Source organism: Nothoprocta perdicaria, unplaced genomic scaffold, assembly GCF_003342845.1.
Source record: "Nothoprocta perdicaria isolate Ctin4 unplaced genomic scaffold, notPer1 scaffold_71, whole genome shotgun sequence".
Lineage (NCBI taxonomy): Eukaryota > Metazoa > Chordata > Aves > Tinamiformes > Tinamidae > Nothoprocta > Nothoprocta perdicaria.
The window spans coordinates 2135376-2162525 of NW_020455988.1; the positions used below are offsets into that span (position 1 = coordinate 2135376).

Below are 27150 nucleotides of genomic sequence, written 5' to 3' on the forward strand. Positions count from 1 at the left end.
TTAAAACAATCATTAGAGAAGTAGGCTTTATTATAATAAAAAAGAAAAAAATCAGAACACTGCTAAGAGTTATCAGTATGATTTAATATATGTATTAAGCACAATTCACATCAGAGCAGTATTAGTCTTTTAAGTAACTGTCTAGATTAATCAGGTCTCTGTAGAGTTACATGAATATGATATAATTATTTACATAGTAAAAAGAATTTCTATATGATAAATCCAGGACACTGGACCTTTTTTGGAAATATATAATCAAATTCATTGTTTTATAACCAAAGCAACTGTCCAAAAAGAGGCAACTGAAAATAAGTCCACCACATATTAAAAAAATAATAATAATTGTCATATGAAAATATTTTTTCAACCCGTTCTATTACATGACTTCGCCTTGAAACAACAGTGGCTCAACATAAAAGCACTGCGGCTTTTCTTTAATTAATATATCTGCCACACAAAGAAYAGTACAATAAATAATTAAATCTCTACCTTCCTAAAAGCTATTTTACTCAGATAAACCTTGACAGCATGTAAATCAAGGTGGATTCAACACTAAATATAGCTCTGTGGAAGACATGGTACAGTTGGGAGTATCATTGAACAGCAAATTGAGAAGAGTTAGTCTTTACTATTTACATAGTTACCAACATTTAAATACATATCTTGACTTCAGAATATCTTCCAATATTCAGTGGTACTCTTTGTATGTATTTGAATTGTTTCCATCTGCACTAGTAACCTGAAAAGCATACACAACAAAACCCCTTCTCTTCCCTGCCACTCTAGCCAAACATACATATGCACCTCGCAAATTATACCACCATTTAATTGTTTGCTTTTTTTCCCTATTGCACAGCATTTTTCTGTGAATTGTTAGAAAAGCAGCAAGGTTCTGCCATCATCCCGCACAGAACTGTAAAATAGTTTGGTAAATTGTCATGAAGTTTGTGTTCAAACAATATTATCCTATTGTTTTCAAAACCTGTAAATCACCTGCCCKTATAGAACTGGTATTGCAAATCCATCATTCAGAATTATACAAGAAATACATTAACCTTTTCATCACACATCCTCTCTTAAATGAAACACAAATCAACTCCCTTGCTTATTTTTCTCAGAAATAAAAGATACTGTTCAGAGCTACCCATTCTCTTGAAGCCCTTATGGTAACATCAAAAATAAGAACTTGCACTCTACCCACTTACTTCAGTCCATAGAACCTTACTTTAAAGTCATCTTCCTCAACAACTTTAAGTAAGGCTCTGAATTTTGCACTGAARTTTTCATGCATCTTCATGGAAGTGCCATTCTTCCAAACGCCATGACTGGGGAACCTCTGGGAAACAGCTAGACCAGAAAACCCAGTGGCAGCAAGTCTTTAAAAAAAAAACCACAACCCCCACACACAGAAAAACCCACCACCACTCACCATAAGTAGCTTTCTGTAAGCATGCACAATAACTTACCACAATTGAGCTGTGACACAATGAACTGAGACACTGAATTATTTCACTGACCCTAAATGAACTTCTGTAAAGAAGATGGATCACAAAAACAGTGACACTTCATAATCAATTGACACAGCAGCACAAGGTTCATGCAGTAAATTCAGATCTGTTTGCTGATCAGATTAAAAACAATTWAACTTTGGAATAGTAGAAAGGGAAAGCCATGTTCCTTCTTTGCCTCACCTCCTCCTCCCCGCCTAGTAGTAAATTAATGTCATTTAGCAAGCAGTTGCAAATGTGCTATGTAAAGGAGACTGCAGAAATTTTCAGCTGCAGGTGACAAGGAGCTCAAGACGCTACATGTTTTGGTAGTGWCTCAGTCCTACACAGCAGCTTCATCTGATTTGGCATCACACACTGAATCAGGGTACTTCTCTCTAGTCCCATTACTTGTCAGCAGTATCTTCTCCACAGCACAACTCAAACTAAACCCCTATTTTGYTACTCCTGCATTTTCTCTCCCCAAATAAAGCCTTCTTGGTTTAAAGCCTTCCAGTTTGGGGAGTGCTTAAAATAAGCTTAAGAGAGCATATCAGACCCTCACTTCAGCTGGCAAGGACAACACAATTTATCGTACTTTACCATGTTAGCAGTCCTACAGTTCCCGCCTGCAAATATCTGCTCCTGATCCCAGAAGGGAATATTATTTCTGCAGTAAATCTCCACAGACCACACATCTCAGCTCATGAAGCAAAGATCAAGACTTTGATGATCTTCATGATTCATAGGAAACAAGTCTACAGAGAGGAGCATAACTCACAATACCATTTAGCTGCCCGTGTCAGCATATCCACAGTAACTCTGAAATAAAAGCTGAGCATTCAGAGCTGACTGGTAAGAATCTTAAAGAACCTACTCMGTAAAGCCCTAATATATGCTCCTGCTGTTGATATTCTGAAAAAAGTCATTTTTACATTTTCTTTTAGTTGAAGATAATGACAAYTTTTCCAAAAGCTAGATCCTCCTTTAGTTAGCTTTCAAGCATCTGTTATAGTTGATTTTGTCTTGGGAAACAACAGCTTTACATTATAAAACCTTCATTAGTTGTTCCATTGTCTTAAAATAATCTTTTTTATGTAGTATTTTTAATCCAAGACAGCTGTTTCAGGTAATGAAACACTCTCAACACAGAAGGAAGAAGAAATCTGAAGATGAACATGGTCGATATTATGAGAGCTTCCTTACAAGAAATCACTTAAAACACAATAGTAATAATACAGCAGCAATTAAACATTCTAGTCTGTAATTCCAAACTAAAAACCCACAGTAAAATGTTAAYTTATGAAAAAATACAAATAACTAATGCCTATGCTTCCAGTACAATAAGCTCCTGAGCAAGAGGTAACTCTAGCTCTCATCATGAGAAACAAACGTCTCATTTCTTTTGATTTCAACAGGAGTTAAGGAGTTAAGCCTCCACARCAAGAAATTAGGACTTGCACACTTRGATAATTTTCAGCTTCTCTCAAACCAGTTTGTCACGATTTACACAATACTTTTTCATTTTGATTCCTATAGACAATAAGATCTCTCTCAACTAAAAGGCCCTGATCCYGCAAGTTCTTAGGATGCCCAATTTGGAGGCATAATTGCAATATAGTGCTCCATTACTTTCAGCTACAGCCCCAGCTCCATCAGATACAGCACTCTACTACTTTTCCCACAAAAGCCTCTTTCTCTTCTCAGATTTGTACAACAATTAGAGCCATTTCTCAGAACTGCACACTCTGTTCTGCTGCTGAGATAGTTAATTTAGATCTGAATTATTAAACCTATCCTGCGGAGCAGAACAAATTATGTTCTTAATTAGGGTCCATTTAGGACAAAAACACCTCCCTGTTTCTGCAGCTAATCTCCCAGGGATGAAGTGATAAACTTCACTCAACAGGGAAACAGAGAAAATGTTGGGTTCAAAGCTTCTGTTGGCACCCTCCAACTGTTTCCCTACTCCTTTGTTCTTACTAGCATGGTGGTCTAAGAACATTTCTCCTTTACAGATGCCAAAGAATCTGCATATAAGTTCAAAGGAAGCTCAAACAACTATTAAAATGTGTATGTTTGAATTCATAAGAACTCATACTTAAATATGAAATTAAGTCTTTTTGAATTCTACCTATTGAGTGCTAATGAGTGTTAAGATTCACTGTCATTTTATTGTTCCACCTCTCTCCCCAAAATTCATATTTAACTCTTCATTGCTTTGTTTCACACAATTGATTTTTTTTTTAACATCTAACTATCACCTTACTAAGAAGGTACTTATCTATGTAGCATACACTTCTTCAGAAAAAGATTAGACTGTATAGTGATTGCAARCTGTTTTTCTATGACTCAGTCTCTCAGATCTGCACCTGAAAAGGTTCTAAGACAGTAACAACTATAATAAGGAAGCTACAACTACATGCACAGCTTACAGCAACTCTGCTTCCCGCTATTTCAGGTCTACAGGTCTGCTAAAATGGGTGAAAATAGATGCAAGTTTGAACATCCAGTCCCTGGAAAATTACTCTCACTGGTGTAATGAATACTTCATTCTCACGCTGTTATAATCACAGCTAGGTCTTCCTTCTTTTACCATTTCAAGGTGCACAAAAGCACATACGCATTATTTCAGTCATAGCACAYTGCACACCCTAAACAACTTATTTCACTGTCATATTCCACTCCTCTGGTTTTGCTTCAATCAGCATGCATGAGGGGAAGGCTATTTTTTAAAAATATTAACAAGGTTAATGCATGCATTTAATGTTTATTCTCCCATCTCCTGAACTCACAGCTTGTAAACTCTGGATCAGTTAGTTCATCAGCCAAATCTTTTTCCTCAAATTTTCCTAAAGCTGCATCAACTACAGGTGATAATTTCCTTCCCTTTTCTTCCATACATCCAGCTTCTATAACAAATTCTATTTTGCCCTCTGCTCTTTTTCCAGCTCCATTAGACCGCCAAAAACTCTTCAGGTGCTAGTCCATGAAAGAAGCAATTAGAAAAATAATCCGAACTCAACTGTTAAAAGAAAACGCACAAAAAAAAMACTTTTGCAAGTTACCTTTTACCCATTTCTGACTTCCAAATGCAGTCATCCCTCTCTAAGACAACTTTAACTTCAAATAGCAACAATTAAAGCTTCCTGCCTTTATTTTGCAAAAAACGGTTACCTCAATTCATAGCTTTTTTGTTTTAATTCATCTTTTYGTTAGGAGATTTAGATTAATCCAGCAAGTTTCTCATGTTCTTATTCTCCTATACATCTAAAACCTTTTGGACACCAAAAAACCCAAAYAAACAAACAAAAGAACACACTATAATCACCTTAAAATTTTATCAAAGAAATTTTCTTCTCCTGCCTTAGACCCATGTAAAGCCACCTGCTGTATTCAAATGGCCACTATTATTGATGTTATCATCTATTTTTCAAACAAGGTATTTTCTTCTTCTCTTACTGAAATATTACAAAAATACTTTAGAGATCACAAAAGTTTTCATCATTTACATTAGCTAATATCAGAAACATAGCTTTTGCCCTGGCAACGTGTTCTACTGAATACGGTTAAACCACAAGGTCACCATCGTCCTAACAGCCCAAATTTTCAAGTTTGTCCTAATCCATATACACAATTCARCTCTGCATAGACACCACTGATGTCTATTTGCCAGGTGCAAATAGATCACAGTGGTATCTTCACTAGCTGTTACAAGAAGTACTGAATCTTCTTCCCTTTATTGCAATAACATTCCAAAAATTGATTAATCGAGTGTGGTATTTACTAGTATTTTTCCCTTAAATTCTGTCTCAGATTAAAGGATTTATTTCACTGTTTTGGAGGTAAAACACACACTTTTGATTCTAAGATACTGCAAACTTAAGTTATATACTTTTCAGACCAAGAGTGAAAAAAAGGCAAGCTTCAGATTACAAGATTGATAACTAGTAGCAGAAAATGCCATACTATCTTCTACACTGAAACATTATTACTTTTCGATTTCTACTAAGCCTAGAATTTCTAAAAGAAGCGTTTTTTTAAAAGTGGTTTCTGTAATGACTGAGACTGAAATGGTTTCTGTAATGACTGAGACTCATCATATAACATTTCAAAAACACAGCAAACATTTGATTTGAAGTTATACAGTTAGTTGCTGCAAGACATTTATGCTTCCTCATCACTGCATCATCAGAATTTCAGAGAAATATACCACTGCCGTGCTTATATATATATATACACACACTCTCTCATCATCAGGACTTGTTAGTAAAAAAACATTCTGAAAACTCCATTATAAAACTGAGAAAACTGAAACACAAAGGGAGTTAACTCAGTCACACAGGAGGTCCCTGTCCTAGAGCAATCCTCAGTCCTAAGGGGATTCCTTTACGGATTTTGAAGTTCAGTCTACAAAAATGGTGTAAAACTACAATTAGGCTAATTGTTTGAAATGAGCCCATCACAGAAAGCAAAACTGAACTGTGAGTTCTTGTTATAAATAACATACCTGTGTTTCTTTAAATGGTGCCTTCAGGCAAACATATTCCAGCCCTTCTTGCTTAATCCCTTGAACTAACTGTATACACCTGCACTGCCACACATCAGCCCACTTCCCATCTCTCAGTTTGGGCTCTAACAGCACCTTTATAAAAGGACTCTCACAACCCTTCATAAAAACCTTATTTCCTACCTTTTTTTTCCATCTGTCTTTCCATTCTTCAAGATTAGTTCACTTGTTTTGGCTCTGTAGCATACATGTTACTTCAGTATTTCATACAACTTTTCTTTTGAAAAGCTTAACATTCTACCTGGCTACCTGTTCTCACATAAGCATTTTCACAACTACCATCCTTCTGTTAAAATTGGCTAACTTAAGAATCTGCTTAAATTGCTGCTTACTGAGAAAGGAAACACCCAGACACAGGCAATAAATCAAAACATGACATTAAAAAAACCCCTTAGCTACCAGAGCATTCACTGCCTTGGTGGTAATGTCCTTCCTGCATATTCTTAGTTAGAGATTTATTACCTTTATTTAGAGGGGTTACTGTTGTTAGATTAGAAATGAAGAAGTGGATACAGGAAACAAATATCACAATATCTACAACATTATAAGAAAAGTCCACATTTAGTATAAACATGTTAGGCTGTTTAACAGACATTAATCAAGCTTATTTTCTGCTAGTTGCACTGTTACCTTCYCTGTTTATTTCTCAACAGGTGCTAAGTGATTTTAAATAGGACTAAATAACAGTTAAATGAGTTTTAATGAGCTATACCAGCCATGCTACACAGTTTTTAAAAACAAGCATTTCCAAGAAATTTAAAATAATAATAAAGAACACAAACCTTATCTTCCTTTTAGTTCCTGAGAAAGGTCTCATTTATTTGCTGCTTATGCTAGGAGAAAACAAAATCTGATTTTAAAAGAGGAAAAGCAATGTTTGTGAAACATTCAATATTACAAGCCTTAAAAAAAAGACTCTCACAGTAAATATCTAATACAGCAGAAAACAGCATTTGTCCAGAGAAACAGACCTTTGGAAAGCTGAATTATACTTCTGGTCASAGGGTCATTTTGCACGATAACTCTAGGCCTACCATTATATCCCCTGGTAAATCTTAAGAATGACACAACTTTGAGAATTTCAAGCCAGAATCAGATAGGCCTGTCACAGTAAACTTAAAAAGAAAAAAAAAAAACATATAAGCAATAAAAAATATAAGACAAGCTTTCAAACGGCAGCCCCCTAAAACCAAGTCACTGCAGCCCCCACCGAGACGCTTTCCTTGGGGAATAACCACGACGCTCCAGGATTCATGAGGTAATTCTCTTTCAGCGGGGGTCGGGGGAAGGAGAGGGCAGCTAAGGAGACTCCAGCAYGGCCAGGCGACGGCGAGGGGCGCCTTTCCCGCCGGGAGCTTCCCACGTTCTCCCGGAACCAGCCCCTCGCCGCGAGCTCCCCGCCGCGCTCGCCGAGGCGGCACGAAGCCGGCGGCACCGGGGCAGCCCAGCGGGACGGCGGCGGCAACGAGCGCGGGGCTCCCCGCTCCGCGGCGCGGCGGCTCCCAARGCCAGAGCACCCCCCTCCCTAACGCTCTCCCTAACGGTCGCGGCCGCGCCGCTCTTGCCGCGCCGCGGGGCGCGAGGCCGGCGCCAACGTCCGCTCACCCCGCCCTGCTCCACTCCGCCAACGGCTCCTCCGCCCCGGCCCCGCCCCTTCCTGCACGAGGGCGCGCCTCGCTCTTATACCCCGCCCCGCCTCCCCGCGCGCATGCGCGGTCGCGCCCGGAACCTGCCGCCCCCGCACCCGTGTTGCGCGGCGGGCTATGAAAAGCGGCGGACGCGGCCGGAAGCTCCGAGTTGCGCCGGCGGCTCCGCGGTGTCCGCTCGCTTCCCCGTCCCCTCGCGCGCCGGCCGGTCCGGGCCGGGGGCCGCAGGTAGGGCCGCGGGCACCGGYAGGGCCGCGGGCGGCGGCGGAGCGGCTGCAGCCACAGCCACAGCCACGCGCGCCCCTCGCTGCGGGGCCCTTACCCGCTGCTCGCCGGCGGAGGGTGCCGGCGGCTGGGAGCGACCGTTTGGAAACGGCCGTTTGGAAACGGTTGTGGCGGTTGCTCTCCCCTCTTTCCGTGTCCTGAACTGTGCGTGTCTCGGCCGCAGCATCAGCTTGGTGGGCTATATATAAATTCAAAAATGCATTAAAGACTTTTTTTTTGAATTGAAATTTTCTTTACCCAGTCAGAAGTGTTGTCYTCTCCTTAAGGGAAGAGGCAGGAGAGGCTTGTGAGGAGCATGTGGTAGAGCATAGGGTTCTGGCTTTGTTGCTTCTCAAGAAATCCAGTTTTAATTAAAACTTGGAGTCTCTGCCTAGAAACTCCCAGGCCAAGGCTGCTTAGGGGGTCTGCCCAGCTGATAATTTAGGTAAGCAAGCTGTGGAAGTGGAGTGCAGGTGCARAAGATAATGGAGAAAGTCCATGTGCTAATGACTTAAACAGCACCACCTGCTTAACCAGTGTTTTGAGGTCCCTTTCAGTAGAGCTCTGAACCTTGGTGGTGGTAGGAGCTGGTGAATTGCAGTGGTGTATGTATGTATGACTTATTTACTTGGTTTTAGTAAAATCTTTTTATGGGTGTGGTTTAACTCCRTTGCAACAAAGATGTGTTGCTTATTAAAATGTGTGAAACTTTATTCCATTCTTATATGCTTTCAATTAAGGACTTGTTAACTTGCTTTTSACTTTTTAAAAATAATCATCCATTGAAATGTGCATTCAAATTAACTACATGTATATCCATGTATACATATAAGCAGGGTATATAAGCAGGTAACTGCATAGCATGCTCTCTACTCCAAGTTAATTTGATAGAAATGTATACTTTGCTTTTTAACTGCTTGTTTTATTTTGTGTGATTTTGATCAAATAATAGTAAAACAGATTTTATGTAAGTGCATGCTGTTCTCTGTGTAGTCTTGTGATAAACTTTTCTCTCCCAATATTTTAATCTGAAAGATTTTTACTAGAATAAGATGTCCAAAGCATCAAGACTGTTTTCTCTTTATGTGCTTTATTTCAGTTAAGTATTGAGAAAGAAAAGCAGTAGCTTATAGGAAACAAATGCAAATAAAAATCAAAACTGATAGTAAATTGACCTAGGATAGAATCATAAAATCTTTAAGGTTGGAAKGGACCTTTGGAGATGATCCAGTCTAACCCCCCAGCACACACAGGGTCACCTAGAGTGGGTGGCCCAGGATGGTGTCAAGCAGGTTTTGAAGATCTCCAGGAGAGACTCCACAACCTCTCTTGGCAACCTGTTCCTCACTGTTAAGAAATTTTTGTTTAAGTTCCTGTGGAACTCTTAGTGCTCAAGTGCTTCTAAAGAATAGACCATACCTTTACAAATATCCTCATGGGAACAAAACCTAAAAACTTCTGCCTGGAAAACTGTAGTAAGAAATCTTATGCAGATATACATGCAGTATGTCTGAAAGAAAGAAGAGTTAACACCACAAAGGCAGCAGTAACTTGCTGAAAACTTACCTAACCAAAGCTGCCCTATAAGGCTCTGCTGCTGATCCCCCTTATGCACACAGAAACACTGGAGCCTGAAAGAGCAGGTTTCAACAGGAGCCTTCTGAAGGCCCACTCCCTGTCAGAAGGGGCTGCTGATACTGACTTACTGCAATCTGTGGCCATCTAAAGGGAAAATCAGTATTTCCAGCTCTGCAATTGAGTGCCTTTTTTTTTTACTTTGAAAGATAGGCATGTGATAWGGTGGTTCAGATCCAGTTCATTCAGGAACAAAGTATCAAAGCTGTTTGATCTAATTTAAATCAGTTCTTCCAGAGAGTTAATTTTGAATTTCTGCARAGTAGTTTGTTTAAATACAACAGACTTACTGACCCAGAAATAAGATAAAGGTTTCCTTTTCACTTTTTTCTACTAGATTATCACTGAGCAGTAGTTGCTTGGATAGCAAAGCAAATATGGTAGTGTACCAAAGCTAGGAAGGTGGCAAGAGATATTGACTTGCTAGTGCAGTAARCTGTGCAGAAAGCAGCTTGGGAGGTTAAGGTGATGAGAAAAAAGGAATTATTTCTTTTTATATTTTTTTATAAATCTTAACAAAGGAGATGCATGCTTCAGATTTGCATATAGAAGTCTGAGAAARTGTTCAGGTGCTCAAATTGGAAAAGAAAAACATGAAATAAATTATTCTAAAATAAAATGGAGTCAGCTGAAATTGGTTTGTCCTGAAGCAACTTAAAAATAAGCTCCTAACAAAATAATAGAATTACCAAAATATGCTCCTTTGCCACAGATTTTTGTTTATCTAATAGATATAGCCATCTGATAGCTGAAAGGGAAAAGGTTGCTCGTTCACAGGCAGTTCCAGGGCCTGGGTCAGGTCTAGATGGCAAGGAAGTGAGCCAGGAGGAGCTAGCACGTGGTGAGCAGCTGGAGAACTGGGAACTGCTGCAGTTACTGGCATGTCCTGGGGTAACTTGTGTAGTCAGAGTTTGGTAACTGAGGAGCTGGGCTGCCTGGAAATGGGATATGAGCTTGTGGGGCAGGAGCAGAGGAGATTCCCTAGGGCTGTAGCAAAGCAGGTCTTGCACACCCCTTTTCTGAAGTCTTTCCAAAGTTCTTCGGACAATATTTTTAGAGAAGTGAGAACTGATTAATAAAATTGGTCTGTTGCAATTACCTACTGTGGCTTTTCAATTTTGAAATGTCCAGCATGGGAGCTAACTGAGAAATTGTCACATGTTAGAAGCTGATTAAGAAACTAAAACTGAGGATGAAAGTTCAATTTTACTTTCTGCTTTTAAGCTTTTACTTTTTTAAAAAATGTTCTTCATTAGGACTTAATGTTAAATCCAAAAGTGATCCAGAAAAGGTTTAGTGGCAAAATTTACCACTGTCACAGTTATTAGTTTGGGGGGAAAGAAAATCCAGAGTAATCTAAGGGGGGTGAAATGATGTTCATTAGTTACTAAATGCAGTATAGCACTTTGGAAGGAGTAGTTTGTGCAGTTTCAACTACTGCAAAAGATAGAGGTAGCTTTAAAGGAGATATGAAGGTCCTTCTTTTGTAATCAGTGTCAGGGAAGAATGTAGGTATTGCAAAGTTAACAAATAGCTTTATTTGTAGCATTACAATATGAATTGAAGGAATGCACTTGGTTAGAAAGGAATGTTCAGTTGTACCCATCAGAAATGTGAATGAGCTCAAACAGGTTGAAAAGAATGAGAATATGAACATGTCTGAAAATGCAGTGTTGTTAGACACAGTACTCGTATCACATGCATGTCTAGACTGCTATAACCCAATGTTATGCTTCACTTTTTCCTAATTTTTTCTAAGAATGTTGATTTTTTTCTGTACAAGAATCCTATTGTGACAAGGATGTCAAGGTGTCCTCTTGCCCAGAAGAGCTTGTGGCTTCATGATTAATGTGCTGTACTAGTTCTTGCACAAGAACTTGCTAAATATACATGGACTTTGTCAGTAGGAGATCAATTTATGAATGAATGTAACTAGATTTTAGTTTTCCAAGTACCAAACCAATGATCTAGTTTGTGAATCCTATGAGACCCCTATCAAAAGCATGTTAAATGAAGCAAATTATTTAGTCTGTTTGACAGTTTTCATTGTGGTCCATCAGGAGGATGTATTTATCCATTTAATTTTCATTAATAGTRTATAAAGATAGGAATATAAATAGACCAATTGTTATCACATTATTCTTTAAGAATAGACTTAATCTGAAAATATGTGCCTAAACTGAGCATATATGTACCAAGTTTCAAGTTATAGCATACCTGAACCATTTAAGTCTAGATGCCTCTTATGGGAAACTTCTGTTATTTTTGTTGTAATTATAACCTAACTTACCCTTGAGACCAGAGAGAGTTGCTGCAACTTCATATGTAAAATAAACACAAGGCTATTTTTAAATTGATTTTTACATTTGCTTTGCAGTAAATGTCTTAAATGTAATATCTGGTACCTTCAGAAAGATGAAAATGGATTTGGTGTGCTTACAGATGCCTTATGAGTTCTCTTATGTCTGTAAATGTCCTAAATTGGTTACTAATAGTCATTAGTAACTTGTTCCTTATGTACACAAGTATTAAAGGTTTTCTGGTGGGTAGTGATTTTTTAAGCAAGACATTATTCCCAATTTCTGTGATTGGTATTTTAATTCTGCTTCTATGTAGTAGGGGATTTATTGGAGTCCTACTTTAAAATGATGTGTTATTGACGCTTGGAAGCCATAAACATGGAACAAAAAGTAGCACAATTGACYTGAGCTAGATGCTTGAATAAAAGGACCCGTGCTTTCTGTATGCACCGAGCTGACTTGCTGTGAACATCAGAAAGGCTGAGGTGCCCTGGATGGGGCTTCCACTGTGGTTTCTGCTTGATCAGAGGAAGTTCCTGGTGTTCAGTACAGTCTTGAGAAGGAGTTGAGGAGTAGCAAAGATCAAGGGGTAGAGAAAAGGTTGTTGAAGAGGATTGCTAGCTCTCTGCAGGGTCGGCTGATAAAACCTGTATGAAGTCTATTGAATTTTCAACTCCTTGATGATCCTGAKAGTGATTCTCTTCTCTTGAAAAGCCTGAAGGAAGGTCAGGCTTCTTGGAGCCATTTGGGAGCTGTGGCAGCAGCCTGTCCCTGCTGGTGTGCAGGCCAGGATGGGAGAGGTTGGSTGCCTTAGGTGTCAAAACCAGTTCAGTTGTGTGGGGGGAACTTGGGATGCTCCACCTGAAAACTTSTCCAAGCAGCCCTTCTGAGCTGCAGTGATGAATGYTCTTTYGAGGGTCTCTTCTAACTTGTTACAGAGAGGAGAGGGRGGGAAAAAAAGTGCTGATATATTTCAARTGAAGCTTGAAGACTTAGAGAACAAGCTCCCCTCTGTTTTGGAAAAGCACAGGAATGTTCCTTTCCTGTGTCTCTATTTGCAATAATTGCAACTTAATTAGCAAGTTAGTCTTGCAGGGAGGTTTTCTGCTACAACTGGAGTTCCCTAGAGCTGCTGCAGAAATTCTCAGAAGCCTCCAGAGTGCCAAAAACTAATGCTGTCAAGCAAAGATATTTTTCTACCCTTTATCCCATTTGCATGGATATGGTATTTAGAAGCTCTGAGTTGTCTCTACTTGAAGTGAAAATCAATTGACCGTTACAAGGAGACTTGGATAAAGTCTGAGTTAGAAATTTTCTTGTGGTTTCAGCTAATCTTAAACAAATTGCTTCAGATTTTGTTCAAATCAGCAGTTCAGTTTTACATATTTATATATGTATATCTGTATTGAGATATACATATTTGTCTTCTCATGGGGCATGTTACAATGAGCTATTCTTTTGAAAAGTACCAAAAGTCTGTAAATTGTTTTTCCTGAAGTCTATACTTCTCTTTCATATACTTCAGTATTGTTAAAGCAGTATTTGTTCACTTTATGAAAGTACAAGTTTAGTTTCTGAATATCAGATACATTTGAAATGTGAGACTGTCTTTGGAATAAAGCTAAATTGAAGTCCTTTGCTTAAGTTCACAAACAGTCATCTTCTAATGCTGGTTAGAATCAGTTTTCATGGTTACAGTTTTCATTCCAATTTGTCATCTTTGTATGTTTTTAATCTGTGTATTGCCCAAGTTGTGATTTCATGTAGTGTTATGTAATGTTCATGTTTCTGTCAAAAGTTCTGTGACATCGTTAACTTGTGTGCTTTGGGTTATGCCCCACAAGAATGAAGGTTTGTTTCTTCTGTTCTTCCTTCAGAGATASTGCTATGGCTACCGCAGTGAACTTGGAACTTGATCCCATATTCTTGAAAGCTTTAGGCTTCTTGCATTCCAAGAGCAAGGATTCTGCAGAAAAGCTAAAAGCACTTCTTGATGAATCTTTGGCCAGAGGAACAGACTCAAGCTATCGTCCTTCTCAGAAGGTATTGGAATTTAAGAGAGCATGGGCTGTTTTCATATGCTTCTTTAAAGCTCCAGCTGTTTTTTGTTTGACTTTTGCAGCTGAAATGTTAAAAGCAGGGTCAGAAATGAAGGGAAGTAGTTGTAGAGTGTTCATCATTCTCCTTCTATGCAGTATACTTCATTCCATTAATTGGRGTCAATGAAAGAATTCTTTTCACCTTTAGACCTGTAAGAGCTATGCTGCACTACATTGAAAGTATGCAAACACAAACAAAAAGCTATATACTGATAAAACTGGATCTCCTGTCCTGGAAAAAAAGTTAATTTTAAGCTTGAAAGAAACAAGGAAGCAGAGTAATGTCTCAAGAGGTTTGGGAAGCTGAATCCTATAAAATTAGCTAGAAGAAATTCTCTTGTTCCTGTCTCCCGTATCTCCAGTATCAGCTGGATAGCAAAATACAGTAATAGAAAAATTAGGATGCCTTTCCTTGCAGTTCTGGTCCATGGGATTAGTTTATTAGCAAGATAATGCAAGAACAGTGTGAGGAGCATGGGGATACAGTGGTTGGACAGGAAGAAATTCACTTGAGTGCAGGTTCAGCCCTGTGAGTTCACTGACTCCCTGCTGAAGCTCAAGGCTCAGGGCCAGTGCGAATGTGCAGCAGATAAGGCAATTACCTTGCCTAGGTAGAGGGGGAAGCCTTGCTCAAATATCTTGCTGTGATTAATCACTCATCTACAGACTTGCTTGTTTGTTATCCATTGCTGGCACTAATGCATAACTAATAAAAACTAAGGGTTTTTGTTGATCTGTATCTAAATGTATTGACCTGAAAGGTGAATATGGACTGAGATTAAGCACAGGTCAATATTTCTGTCCATGAGGGAATGAAGTATTGATGTCTGATATCAGATGCCTACTTGTATTTTCAGCATCCATTGAGTTTGTCTTAAACTATCTGAAAATTGTTCATTATCTTATTGAACTTCAAATGTGGAAAACTTTCACTTTTAATTAATGTTTCAAATAAACTTTTCTAAATAAACACTTTCACTCTGGGTGGGAGAAAGCTTTTAATTGATTGCAACTTTAATGTGTAGATGTAATATTAAAACTTCAAAAATTTTAATACTTACAAAATGCAATTCTATATAGACATAGGTGAGTAGCTGTTTAATGACATGAAATGTTGTTCCATGTTTTCATCTGTATGTTAGGTGTATTTTTCTAGACTGCATCCAATAGAAAACTAGAGGGTAACTCATGTATGACTTTATTTTTTTCTCTTATTTTTTTAGGAAGTAGAGCAACCAAAAGTATCTGTTACCAAACCTATTTCCAGTAAGCAAGAACCCAAAGCTGCTTCTAGTTTGCCTTCAGGCAACAATGGCAAGCCTGCTGTATTGGAGAAAGTGAAAAAAGAAACAGAAAAGAGATCTGGTGATAAAGTAAGTTTAACCTTGGTTCTCTAATGATGAAGCCTGGCTGCTCTTCTTGGAAGTATTTATCCACAAGAATGTTCTTCACAAGTGTGTAACTTGTGTAACTCGGCTCTTGCCTAACTGCCTATAACTTATGAGCTGTTTTATGCAATCATGTTTGGGCAGTCCAACAAAGGTTTTGATTTTATTCTGAATGCTCTATACTAAAACTGAAGAGGTAAATAAAATGTAGCAATGTGACTTGTGTATCTTCCAAGGCAATTGGCTTTTGAGGTGATGCACAAAAAGTGATCTTGAGCTTTTAGCTCTGATATATTTTGGAGGAAAATATGCATCTAAGGCAAAGGTGTAGTGTGTATGCTGAGTATAGTATACCTTCATATACTTGTAACCTAGTCTTTTCAGTCACTGTTAATATATCTTGGGTTTCTGCTTTTTTGACATTCTCTCTGTGCTTAACAGATGAAAGGGGAAACTGCTGAAGTTGTTGATGCTCCAAAGAAACCAAGGCTAGAGAAGCAAGAGGCTCGTTCATCTCCTATTACGGTTCAGACAAGCAAGGATTTATCYGTGCCTGATTTATCTAGCTTTGAGGAAACCAGTGCTGATGACTTTGCCATGGAAATGGGTTTGGCCTGTGTTGTTTGCAGGTAAGTCAACCTGCTGCGTTGTAATTGTGTAGATTTTGTGTACCATTTAGCTTTGTTTCTTGAAGTTTTTATTTTGGAATTCACTTARGCACCCATCTAAAACTAGCTAAAAATATCCTCTTAATGGAGGGGGGAACAACTCTTCAGGAAAGGCAGTCAAAAACAATCAAGTTAAATGAGATGCACATCTAGGACAGCTATTGAAAAGCAAGTTCCAACATCAATGGCTAATGACCAGCAGCACTCTAAAGCAAATTCTTTTCTGTGGAAGTTTSATCCTCCAGTCAGACATTCCTTTCACTTTCCAATAAACTATGTGAAATTAATACAGAAGATAGATTTACAAGGAAGTAAAATATAAAATGTGCTTTTAAATATACATACAGGGATCAAATCACTCGAGGATTTGGTTTCATAGCTGGTTTATGTTCCTGCAAGTTTCTGCTTCTGCTGAAAGGAACAGTTTCTTTCCCCACTTGTACCTCCTTCCCTCTCAGGTTTTTCAGTAGGTTTAGATTTCAGTTGATACAGTGAGTGTAATGTTCTAGCACATGGCCCCACATTCCTGTATCCAGCCAGGATAGGGAGAAAGATGGGACTGCTTTTTCAGTGGCAGTATGGATTTGAACTCAGCTTAAGCCAGTTGTGATTGTATATCCTTATAACTTTGTTTTTCTGCCATTTCTATGGCCACTGCTGTTAGGTAAGGTGACCTAACTAATCATGAATTGATGAGATTTCATGTCAGATTCTCATGTATTAGCTTGAATGTTCAGCAGCTTATTACAGACCTTGAAAAGGGAAGAGCATGTGAAACACTTCATGTAAAATATAAAAAGTYTTTCAATTTGACCTTGTTTTCCTCCACATTCTATTTCTGCTGACTCTTAAGGGACAATATATTGAAATGATACTAAACCAACACGGTATTAACTCACTGAGCAAGAGAGGAAGAAAAGTTTAGTGTAGATGGTCTTGAGCTGCTCTAGTGTACTAACTGTCTCGTAAGGCAAAGGAAAACATGCTCAGGTGTAATGAGAAACAAGCAGTAAAGAAGGAGAATGAGCCATCCTGCCTACTGCAGCTAACAGCTTATTGTGGGCAGCATAGGCCAGGGATGTGCTTCYGGTAGCTGTTCTGTAATCGGTGCTTAACCTGGCTGCTGAAGGCATTGCTTTTAGCTAATCATTAGGGTCACAACTTCATAGTGCTCTTGCAAAGGACTCATCTATCTTGACCTACTAAACTARGGACTTATTAAACTGACACTGGAGGAAAGTGCATCAGGAAAAGGAGCCTTAGAGGTAGCATCAGTCACCCAAGGCTCAGGATTTTCCCTTTTGTTCTGTAATATGTAGTTAGCCACATGGGAGTGGGTAGTAAGATAATGTCATCTTTTCCAACATATGCAGATTCCAGAAAGATAGGAGTCACTAGTATGGCTTTGCAGTTCTATGAAGAAATATYGCGTGTAATTTGCAAGTAACAATGAACTCATCCCCATCTTCTGCTCTCACAGAAAGTTTTCTGTTTTTAAAATCTTGATTATCTCTAAGGATTTCTTTGTTTTATGAAGGCAAAATGATCACTGGGTTTCCTGGTTATCAAATCATCTTACAGTAAGGTTAGTTTAACTTTTTTTGGCCATAGAAAAAAAATCAAGTTTCTATTTGGACTGTGTGCTGCTCCTGAAGATACTGCTGCAATAATTTCCAAATAGGATGATATGACTTCTTCCCTAAGGCATGTGATTAAAATACCACTGCTTTGTCCTGGCCCAGTTTTTTTGCAGGGAGTGATATTTTTACTATTTTACTTTTAGCCTAAAATGAGATGCTGGAGTTACTGAAAGGTTTATTCCTTTGGGCAGACACTTTAAAATATTGCTTAAAATGCTGTAGTGGACATATGGACGATATCTTCTGACTTTGTTTTCCTGGTATAGGAAGAAATGAGGTRTTTCCCCTCCCTACCCACCACAAACAGTTTCCATGGTTACCTGCATACCTGCTCCTCAGGGATAGGAGCAAAAGCAGCTTAGCAGTTAAATAGCCTGATTTGTCATCTGAAAGAAGAAATCACTAGGAAAGTGGTATTTGGTTAATTCACAGATGTACTTCTAGTCATGTGTGTATCACTAATTTGTCATTTATACAGCATGATTACTTTCACCAGAGGCCCACATAAAATTAAGTCTTCATCACCAGCTTATGTTTGCTGCAAGGCAGCACTGCACAGTTAATCCTTTCTGTTCCATCTTTTTGTGATTTTTGCTATTATCTCAAATTCCAAATGTCTCTGGTTAGTAGGGAGCAACAGAATGGCTAATAAAACCTCTATAAAATAATATATCTTGCGTGATGATGATCTTAAATTCCTGAATGGAAAGCAYTCACATGGCTGTCTCTGGAAGTTATTGGTCTTGAATTACATAGTTTTGCTGTAAGCTTCTGAACAATCCAAATGCAGACTAGGTCTTTGGATGCTACTATAAGGTGAAAATCATATTGGTACTGTACAGTGAATCCCWGGGTAAAATAAAGTGGGTAAGACCTGTTATATAAAAATTGAACTGGTAACACTGCTAGTTATGCATGTATAGAATTTAATGTAAAAYTTTTAGTTTTCTTGAGCTGACATTATAAAAGTTTCTAAATCATTTAAGAAACTTATACCAGGAGAAGGGAATATTTCATTTCTCACGGGTAGAAAACTTGTGAGACCAAAAATAGTCTTATATAAAGCCTTGATTTGCAACAATTGGATAATCCTTAAAGTGCTTTCTCATAATCTATTCTTAACTATTTGCTCTGCAGGCAAATGACAGTTGCTTTTGGAAATCAGTTAGTGGAGTGTCAGGAGTGCCACAATCTCTACCACCAGGATTGCCATAAACCTCAGGTGACAGACAAGGAGGTGAATGATCCTCGACTTGTTTGGTATTGTGCACGCTGTACCAGACAGATGAAGAGAATGGTAAGAATCATTTGTCTAGTATGAACACAGCTTGAGGACAGCAGGCTATTTTTGATGCATGAGCTTCTTAAAGGTTACCGAAGGCAGAGGCTTGTTCAAGAACTGTTTTTCACAGCATGTTTCTGTTGGTGCTGCTGTGCCTTTTAATTTAACATCTAAAAGAGCAGAAATGTACTTAGATTTTTAGAAGAAAAAACGAACTCAAATAGCATTCTTTCCTACTTGATAAGTAATCTTGAAAAGTACTTGAAAGTAAACACTTTCAGGTGATGCTGTCTTTCAGTGCAAATCTATCATATAGGCCTATAGCTTTAATTTTCATCTTGGTTGTRGAAATCTTATCTCTAACAAGAGGCTGCCAGTTTTGGCCCAGCTCTGAGCTGCTGGGTGCTCWGAATATTGAATAGCTTGATTATGCTCATACCCCTTTGCACTAAGAGGAGTTATTTGCAATAACTCATAGGCCTTGCAACAATTCRGCCTTTCCCTTCACGATGCTAAACTCTTTTAACAAACTCTACATTTCCTGCTGCCTTTTAGCAGATGCCCACAACTTGGGTCAGTACTGCTGGCATCTGTCCATACCTTCCTCAAGTTCACTTTTTCTCTCTTGTAGAGGCCCTGTGCTTTTCTGTTCCCTATGCAACCACATCTTCCATGCTGGAGTGCCTGCCTATTCAGTACGCTTTTTGATTGAACTTTCTCCAGTATCATACTCAGAACTACTTTTACAATCCTGTCTTGATTTCCCAAGCATAATTCAACTTGAAATCAAGTATTGTAAAAGCTAGACTGCAATCTGAATGCTGATCTCTTTGTTCAAGCTGTTAATGTGGTAAGGACCATAACTAATCTGTGGATTTTCTTCTTATGTAGGCTCAAAAGACCCAAAAAACACCTCAGAAACCAGCTCCTGCTGTGGTTTCAGTTGCACCAGCTGTGAAAGATCCCTTGGTCAAGAAGCCAGAAATTAAGTTAAAACTTGATACCCCACCAGCTTTTCTAGCATTCAAGAGAACAGAAGTCAAGGTAATGTAGTTTAAATTTTCCAAAGGATGAGTTTGTTTCACTGCACAGATATGATAATCTYAATTAGGCCAGTCTTTCTTCATAAGAACCATAACTGAAAAAAGTCTCCTATTCCATGTGTATGAAATAGTATCGTAACACTCTTAGTACTAATGCAAAACTATTGTTTAAAAAAAATCTCAATTCAATTATGAGTCTCTAATGCACCCAGCTCCTGACCCTTTTCTATAGAGGAGAGAACAATGTTTACTCGGGGATTTTTTAATGATATTTTGTACAAGTAGGGGCCATTAAAATTGTGTAAAAAGATGGTGTTTGCTCTCTGTGGCCAACTAACATATCTATAGTTTAGTAATTAGAAGTTTTTTCATGGTAAGAGGGGAACCCAACTGATCCCCAAGATGTAATTTAGGAGACTTCTCAGACATCTTGCTACACGTGTCTGAGCTATTCAGGACATAGGTATGAGTTGGTTAAAGGTGGTAGCAGCGTAATAAATAACAAAGTAGTCTTAAACCATGACCCTTATCTAGGAAAGCATATCTCTAACTTAAAATCATGGCAATTTGTGTGTTCTAAGTTATGTTTGTAGTTGCTTTGCCTGCATGGGAACTTGTAAATGCTCCTGCTCAAGTGCTTACATGTGTAAATAACTTCCACTGCYGCAGTTATGTTCCTAGGTGCCATTGTAGGAATGCAGTCCAGTCTCATGCATCTTTTTGTTTACAAAATATCTGGCTATATTATGGAAGAGATTATTTAAATATAGGATCTTAATTTTAGCTTTGATTGTCATCTATAGATGTGGATTAATAATTCAGCATGTATGTTATCCTGAATTGAAACCTGGGACTAGATAGTATTGAGGTGTGAGGAAACAGTTAATGGCTACAAAAAGTTTTCTCCATTACGTTGTCTAAATGGGAAAACAAGACTTCTAATTATGCATTGTGATGAGAAATAAGATGGGAAGAAGGAAAGTTTGGACATCCCTGTTTTGTCCAAAAGACTAATATCTGCAATATTTAATTGTTCAGTCTGATTTTTTTTTTGTCTGAGCATCTGTCAACTTGTTAAAAAGCAACACCAGGTAACCACAGTAGACAAAAGCAAGGCAGTTGCCTCTGGTCAGACTTAGCAAGTTTGGGCTTCTTATAATTACTGGAGTTAAACCCTTTTTCAATAACTTTATTAATTATGATGCCAAATGGCAGCCTGTTAGCTGTAGAGAAGACAAGAGAGAAAAGGAAACACTGGATTTATTTGACTGGGAAATTAAGTTAGCTGCACCTGTGTCCTTTCTCTTGTTAGTGCTGCTAACTGTAGTGGCCAGATGAAAAACTGTGGTAGATTTTTCTAGGGGAAAAAGCCGAAGCTTGATCTATTTGTGTYGTGATTTATTATATAAATGTTTCTAATAAAATGGTTTGCTTATTTCTAGACCTCRGCAGCAGTTTCAGGGAACTCGTCCAGTACAAGTGTTTCCTCTTCAGCAACCAGCGGCCTTACAGGATGGGCTGCTTTTGCAGTCAAAACCTCTTCCACTAATCCCTCTGCTACCAAGCTGGGATCCGCAGCGCAGAGCGCCAGCGGGAAACCCGCAGCCTCTCCTAATAGCCAGAAACCCGTGGGCTTGTCGGGGTTGGCAGCTTCCAAACCGGGACAAGGCTCCAAAGCGGCTTCGTCCAACAGCAGCAGCCCCGCGCAGCTGAAGCCRCCGCCGCCGCTGACGCTGGGCAAAGCGCCGCTGAGCCGCTCGGTGAGCAGCGACAACGTGAGCAAGGTGGGTCTCCCCAGCCCGGGCGGCCAGGCGCCCAGCGGGGCCGGCCAGGCGCCCGGCGGCAACGGCGGCGGCGGCGCCAGCAGCGGCGGCAGCGCCAGCAAAGCGGCCGGGGACGCCGCCAACCAGCCGGCCTCCCTCAAAGGCCCCACGTCRCAGGAGTCGCAGCTCAACGCCATGAAAAGGCTGCAGATGGTCAAGAAGAAAGCGGCTCAGAAGAAACTCAAGAAGTAACCCTGCTGCTTGGTAACTGTGGTGGTGCTGATCTGTAAAGCAGTGGTGGCCTCTTAAGGAAAATTCCACAGCTACCAGATGGAAACAGCGGTTAATCTGGGGAAGACCAAAATCTGTGTTCTACAGGAGGTTAGATTAACTGAACCTAGCAATTCTCTGACTTCAAATCCAAGAACTGAATACAGAAGAAGAATATTCATTRTAACATGCCTTTTGTTTTTTAGCTCAAAGCTTTGAAACATGGTATTGTTAAACTTGGATTTTTCTACATATAAAGAAAATATTTATATGCATCCTTAAATTGGACTTCCAGAACCTGTCATTCTTAAATGGCACTGTTAATAAAAGTGTTATTAATCTGGGACATTGCTGCTTCTCTTTCCTGCTCCATTTTCCAGTACTCAAACTGAGAAATGCTTCTGCTGTTCAGGGTTGTGTTATGCAGATTTAATGAAGTTAATCSTAAATTATACAATTCTTCAGGAGGGGAGGGATGTGTTTCTTGGAATGATTCCTAAAGTTAACAAAGAGATATATTCTACTTGAAGTGAGAATTAAGTGGTCTTTATACTGAGAAACTTTGGTCACTTGTGTTGTAATTGTCTGCAGAAGGCAGGAAGAGCATTGGTAGAAGGTGAATGGTCCCTAACCTCTAAGGGTGATAGAGCTAACACTATTGTCAAGCTGTGCTAATCTGTGAGGAAACTTGGAACTGTCCTATTGTAATACAGATGGAAAGTAAGTGGAATTGGTATGCATTAGAATTAAATAATCTAGTTGAAGCACATCTTAATTGAATTCATTTCTAATTTTCTAATGTCTAGGGGGGAAAAAAGGAGAAAATGGAAGGAAATAATCTTGGGAGTCAGTGCATTAGCTTCCTGACACCTGAAACACGTGAGACCTTCCAATTTTCTAAGTATTCCATGTTCTAAGTACTGCTGTAAAACTCAGGCCTTGCATGAGTTACAGTAGAAATGTCTTTTAACCTGCCTGGGAAAATGTGGCCTCTAAACTGTTTTATTCTAGCCTTTATGATTATTTTAAAATACAGTTTTTGAAATCACCCTTTATACAAGGGACAAGTGCCAGAGATCTCTTCAATCTGGTATAGTTAGTGACAAAGTTGAATGAAAACCTGGAGGTTTTATTCTAATTTGTTCTTAAATAAGTCTACTTAGCATTTTCCTACCAATTTGAAAATCTTGCTGATGCAGACTTGTGCCTTAGCTGGTGGCTACTAGAAGGAAGCCTGTACATACTGCAGCTGCCTCGCAGGAGCATGGAAATAAGGTCTGTATCTTCCTATATTGCCTATGACTTCAAGGGTAACTTAAATATCAACAAAAAAAAATCAAAACGTTTTACTGGCTCTGGATCAAGCTCTTCTGCTTTCTAGCACAGAAGGGTTTTAATGATGGTGTGGTAGAAAGACAATGAACTAGTCATCACTTGCAAATGGATGGTATTTTTTCTTTTCTGTTGATGTGAAGTATTGCCTATACTCTGAAGCGGAGCACGCAGATGAATTCAGAGCTAGCATTTAAGGGTATTTGTTCCAGCAGTAAAGTCTGCTTCCCCTAGGAAGATACAGAAGTACCYGAGTTGTGCCTCAATGTATGGATAGTTCTACCTGGGAGCCTGCATTTGAACTCCGCAGTTGGCTTGTGGGTATCATGTATGGAGAGAACAAAGCAGGCAGTAACTGATGCTCTTCACTTCCAGATTCTGGTAGCTGTCCCACCTAGAATTTGAGACCCAGTTCAAGGTTCTCTAGATGTTTTTTCCTCTAGAAATCTACTRGAAGTTGAATGTAGCTTATCCCCTGTTCATTTGGGGGGTAAAACACCTTGTGTTATACTTGTCTTCTCTCTAAGGTGAAGTTGAGATAGTGTTTGATATTGTTATTCTAGCAAAATCTTTTGCTCATAAGCTGCAACTTATGAGCAAAAGACTTTTCTCCTGTACCTTTACTGGCTTTCTGAATGAAATATAAAGTCTCCTTGTTTTGSTATAAAAATCAGTTAGGATTGTGGTTCTCTGAAGTATTGTATCAGGAAGGATTTAAAGCATAGACCTATTCTTTTAAACAGTGTTTTGCTTGAACAGATCCAAGGGAATGGATRTTTTCTGCTTTGAAGTTAGGGTAGAATTAACAACTGTTTTCTTGTGGGAGGCACCCTGAATTCATTTTKYACACTGAAGAATCCAGTGTACAGCAGAAAGAATGAAGGCATTGGAATGATGCTTGTGCCTTGGATATAGGAAAGATGACTTGSAAATAGTCTGGCTTTCTGTCTCCAGTTCGGGTTGTTCTGTGACTTATTATAAAAAGTAGTCACCTAGTGTTTCTTATCCTTTTTATAAACTGGTATGACAATATTTTCCTTCCACTTAAATATGATGTTCTTCATCCATGTGCAAATTGTGATATCCTTAGTATTGAGGATATAACCCTTGTGTTCCATTAAAAGCTTCTGTTAAATGTGTTCCATTAAATCCCCTAGGCTTAGGGGATGCTGCTGGTGTCTGGATGTAAGGGGAAGAGCTGGAATCTAGCCCAAAGTTCTGTAATAAACTAGTAAGAAACTTCATTACAAATGGCAGAATAGATGGGAGGGAGCAGTAATGGTTACAGCTGCAAGTGCAGCTAGGGGAGAGAAGAGCTGACCTGCCATGTAGAGCCTTGACGTGGATTTTCAAACTTGCTCAGTGTTTTGATAACAAGTTTTGATATTTGAATCTAATCTAGGATGTAAACTATGCTCTGTTCTGAGGCAACTGTCCATTTCTCTTGTTCTGTTCATTTTGTAATGACTTTTACAATTGATAACCAGTGTTAAAAAGCRTATAAACCCTTGTGTCTCTTATAAAAAGACAAGCGTACAAAAATTAGAGTTTTATTAAAATAATTTAAAAGAATTTTCACAATTTCTGAACAAACTATAAGGAATTATCAGTAATAGAGCACCAGGCATCAGCTTTGTCATTACTAGACTGTAATCAAAGGCATGAGGTGAGGTCTGTTTCACATACCTGCATTTTTACAAGGTGTTTCAGAATAACAGTTTTCTTCAGCATTTGAAGCARCTATTCAGTGAAGCCTCCTAAGATGCAAAGCCAAAAGGATCAGTCCTCAACCTGTGTCAAAGGTGGGTCCTCGGTAAAGGTTTACGGGTACCCTCCAAGAAGAGGGAACGTGSTGCAGCACAGAGCTGCCAAAGATCACAGGCTGACATTGCCCTGCTTGGGCTCAGGCACTTACTGGATTCCAGTTTATTGCACAGAAATCAATGGCAACACTAAATAGATTCCCTGAAGGAAGAAATACTTTAGTTCAAATGCAGCCCATCTCAGAAATGTTTTTGAAAGCTTATTGCCTCAGTGATTCAAGTCAGTAAAATTCATATTTGAATATATGCRTGATTGGTCTATTAGACCTCAGCCTGTCACAGCTTCAGTCAAAATAAATTAGTTTTGTCATTAATAGGAAGAAAATTTAGTGCTGAAATCTTCTCTACATAAAGGAAACAATGATGAAAATGTTGCATAGTWTAACAATTTCTGGATCCTAAGAGTGGAGTTTCTAGCATTTAAAGCATTGAGTGATGTGTCTGACCAGGTCTAATCTGAATTTTTKTAAGTCTCCTTAATATAGGCAGGCTTTAGATTCTAAGAGCTTTCCTTCATTTTTATAAATTATAGTTTTCATTCATGYGTTTCACAGATAAAAGCTTGCAATATGTAATCTCATAAAATTATAACAGCTGAAAATTTAAATTTATGTTTAATATAAGACTAACAAAGTATTCTTTGACTTCCAAGTTTCTTATGAGCATAGGAAGTCATACCCTTTTCCAAAGTATAAAAATTATAGGCCTTATCCATAGACTGGAAAGTTGCATCCTCTTAGTCTACAAATTTCCCAGAAATTCTATGGAATTTGGTGGCCAGCTCCTTTGTTCTCTCCTTCATTCCTTGTATCAGGAGAGCAGCATTGGAATACTGAGATACCTTCATAGAGCCTGAGTTTTCATAGGGAACACATACAGTGCTCTGTCAAAATCAGGGCCCTCTGTATGACTCAAGATGAGCACTCAGAGCTAAGACTTCAGGATTTTTGACTCCAGCCCTTAATTAGTATCTTAATTACAATATCTGCCTCAAACCAATTTAGTCATTTCTAAAACTTATAACTAATGCAAAGTATGGATTGCATCCAAATAAAATATTCTGAAATGTTAAGACATGTTGGAAATATCCTGTGTTCCTCCTTCCCTTAATTTTCAAGTATAAAAGCCAAAGTAGTATAAATAGGGTAGGGTCAGTTCTAATCTTGCTGTCCCTTCATCTGAGCTGATTACCCAACCCCAGTGACTTTTCTTCACTTAACCTAGCAGCAAAGTTATTTGTAATAACAATTTGAGTTATGGATAAAAGGGGTGGGAACTTGCTTGCTCAGGGAAATCACAAGATTTAAGTGCCCAAGCTTGTGTACAATTAAAGAAAGCAGTGTGGTAGCTATTGGGACTGCTCATTGGATTGTAGTACTTGAGAGATTTGCACACCAATTTCTGGATGATCATCTGAGTTTAAAAGCTTTTCATATGATTTAATCCAGCGCAAATGTCTGGACTGCATCTCTTTCACTGCGTTCATCACTTGAGTAAACTCAGGAACCTMACCTACACTTAAAATGAAACTGGATTCATTAGTGTAGCAAAACTCTACTTGCATTAGCTCCTTAACTGCTCTCATTCGTTGGCCAGTTACTTTTACTACATTTTGGTAAAGACTTCAATCATTTAATTTTCATACCCCTTACTTGAGCAATGTGAGGTAGAAACTTAACAGCCAACAGCTTTAGAGCATGCCCTTGCCCTTGATGAACAACCTTTCCCCACACATCTATTATAGCATTGTCACTTTAACGGTCAGCTGGTGATAAGGAATTATGCAGCTATGCAGAAAATACCTGTCGTGTGTATAAGCTGCTTGTATTTCACCTGCACCAACTGCTTCAAGCATAACCTTTTTGTCTTTAGCACTGTTTAGCACAAAAAGGTCCTCATTCATCATTAGAGGTCCAAGATGTTGTTCAACTAATTTCATC

At 38.8% G+C, this 27150-nt stretch overlaps 2 protein-coding genes across 4 annotated transcripts in view; one reads left to right on the forward strand and one right to left on the reverse strand.

Annotated features, from left to right (window-relative positions):
• The window catches only part of GSTCD (glutathione S-transferase C-terminal domain containing), a 44501-nt gene extending 37578 nt beyond the window's left edge, over positions 1-6923 (reverse strand). For both annotated transcript variants that reach the window (XM_026050878.1, XM_026050879.1), the window contains exon 1: positions 6840-6923. The gene's annotated coding sequence lies outside the window, so the exon portion shown is untranslated. The remainder of the gene's footprint in view (positions 1-6839) is intronic.
• Positions 6924-8055: 1132 nt separating this feature from the next.
• On the forward strand, positions 8056-22421 carry INTS12 (integrator complex subunit 12). 2 transcript variants are annotated; one of them, XM_026050871.1, is made up of 7 exons: positions 8056-8161; positions 13780-13945; positions 15225-15374; positions 15831-16018; positions 18835-18994; positions 19871-20023; positions 21465-22421. In XM_026050871.1, the coding sequence occupies exons 2-7, from the start codon at positions 13790-13792 to the stop codon at positions 22035-22037; spliced, it is 1380 nt and encodes a 459-aa protein (XP_025906656.1). In that variant the 5' UTR covers positions 8056-8161; positions 13780-13789; the 3' UTR covers positions 22038-22421. The 2 variants fall into 2 exon arrangements, with proteins under 2 accessions (XP_025906656.1, XP_025906657.1); XM_026050872.1 differs by having other exon boundaries at positions 8056-8132.
• The last annotated feature ends 4729 nt before the right edge of the window (positions 22422-27150 follow it).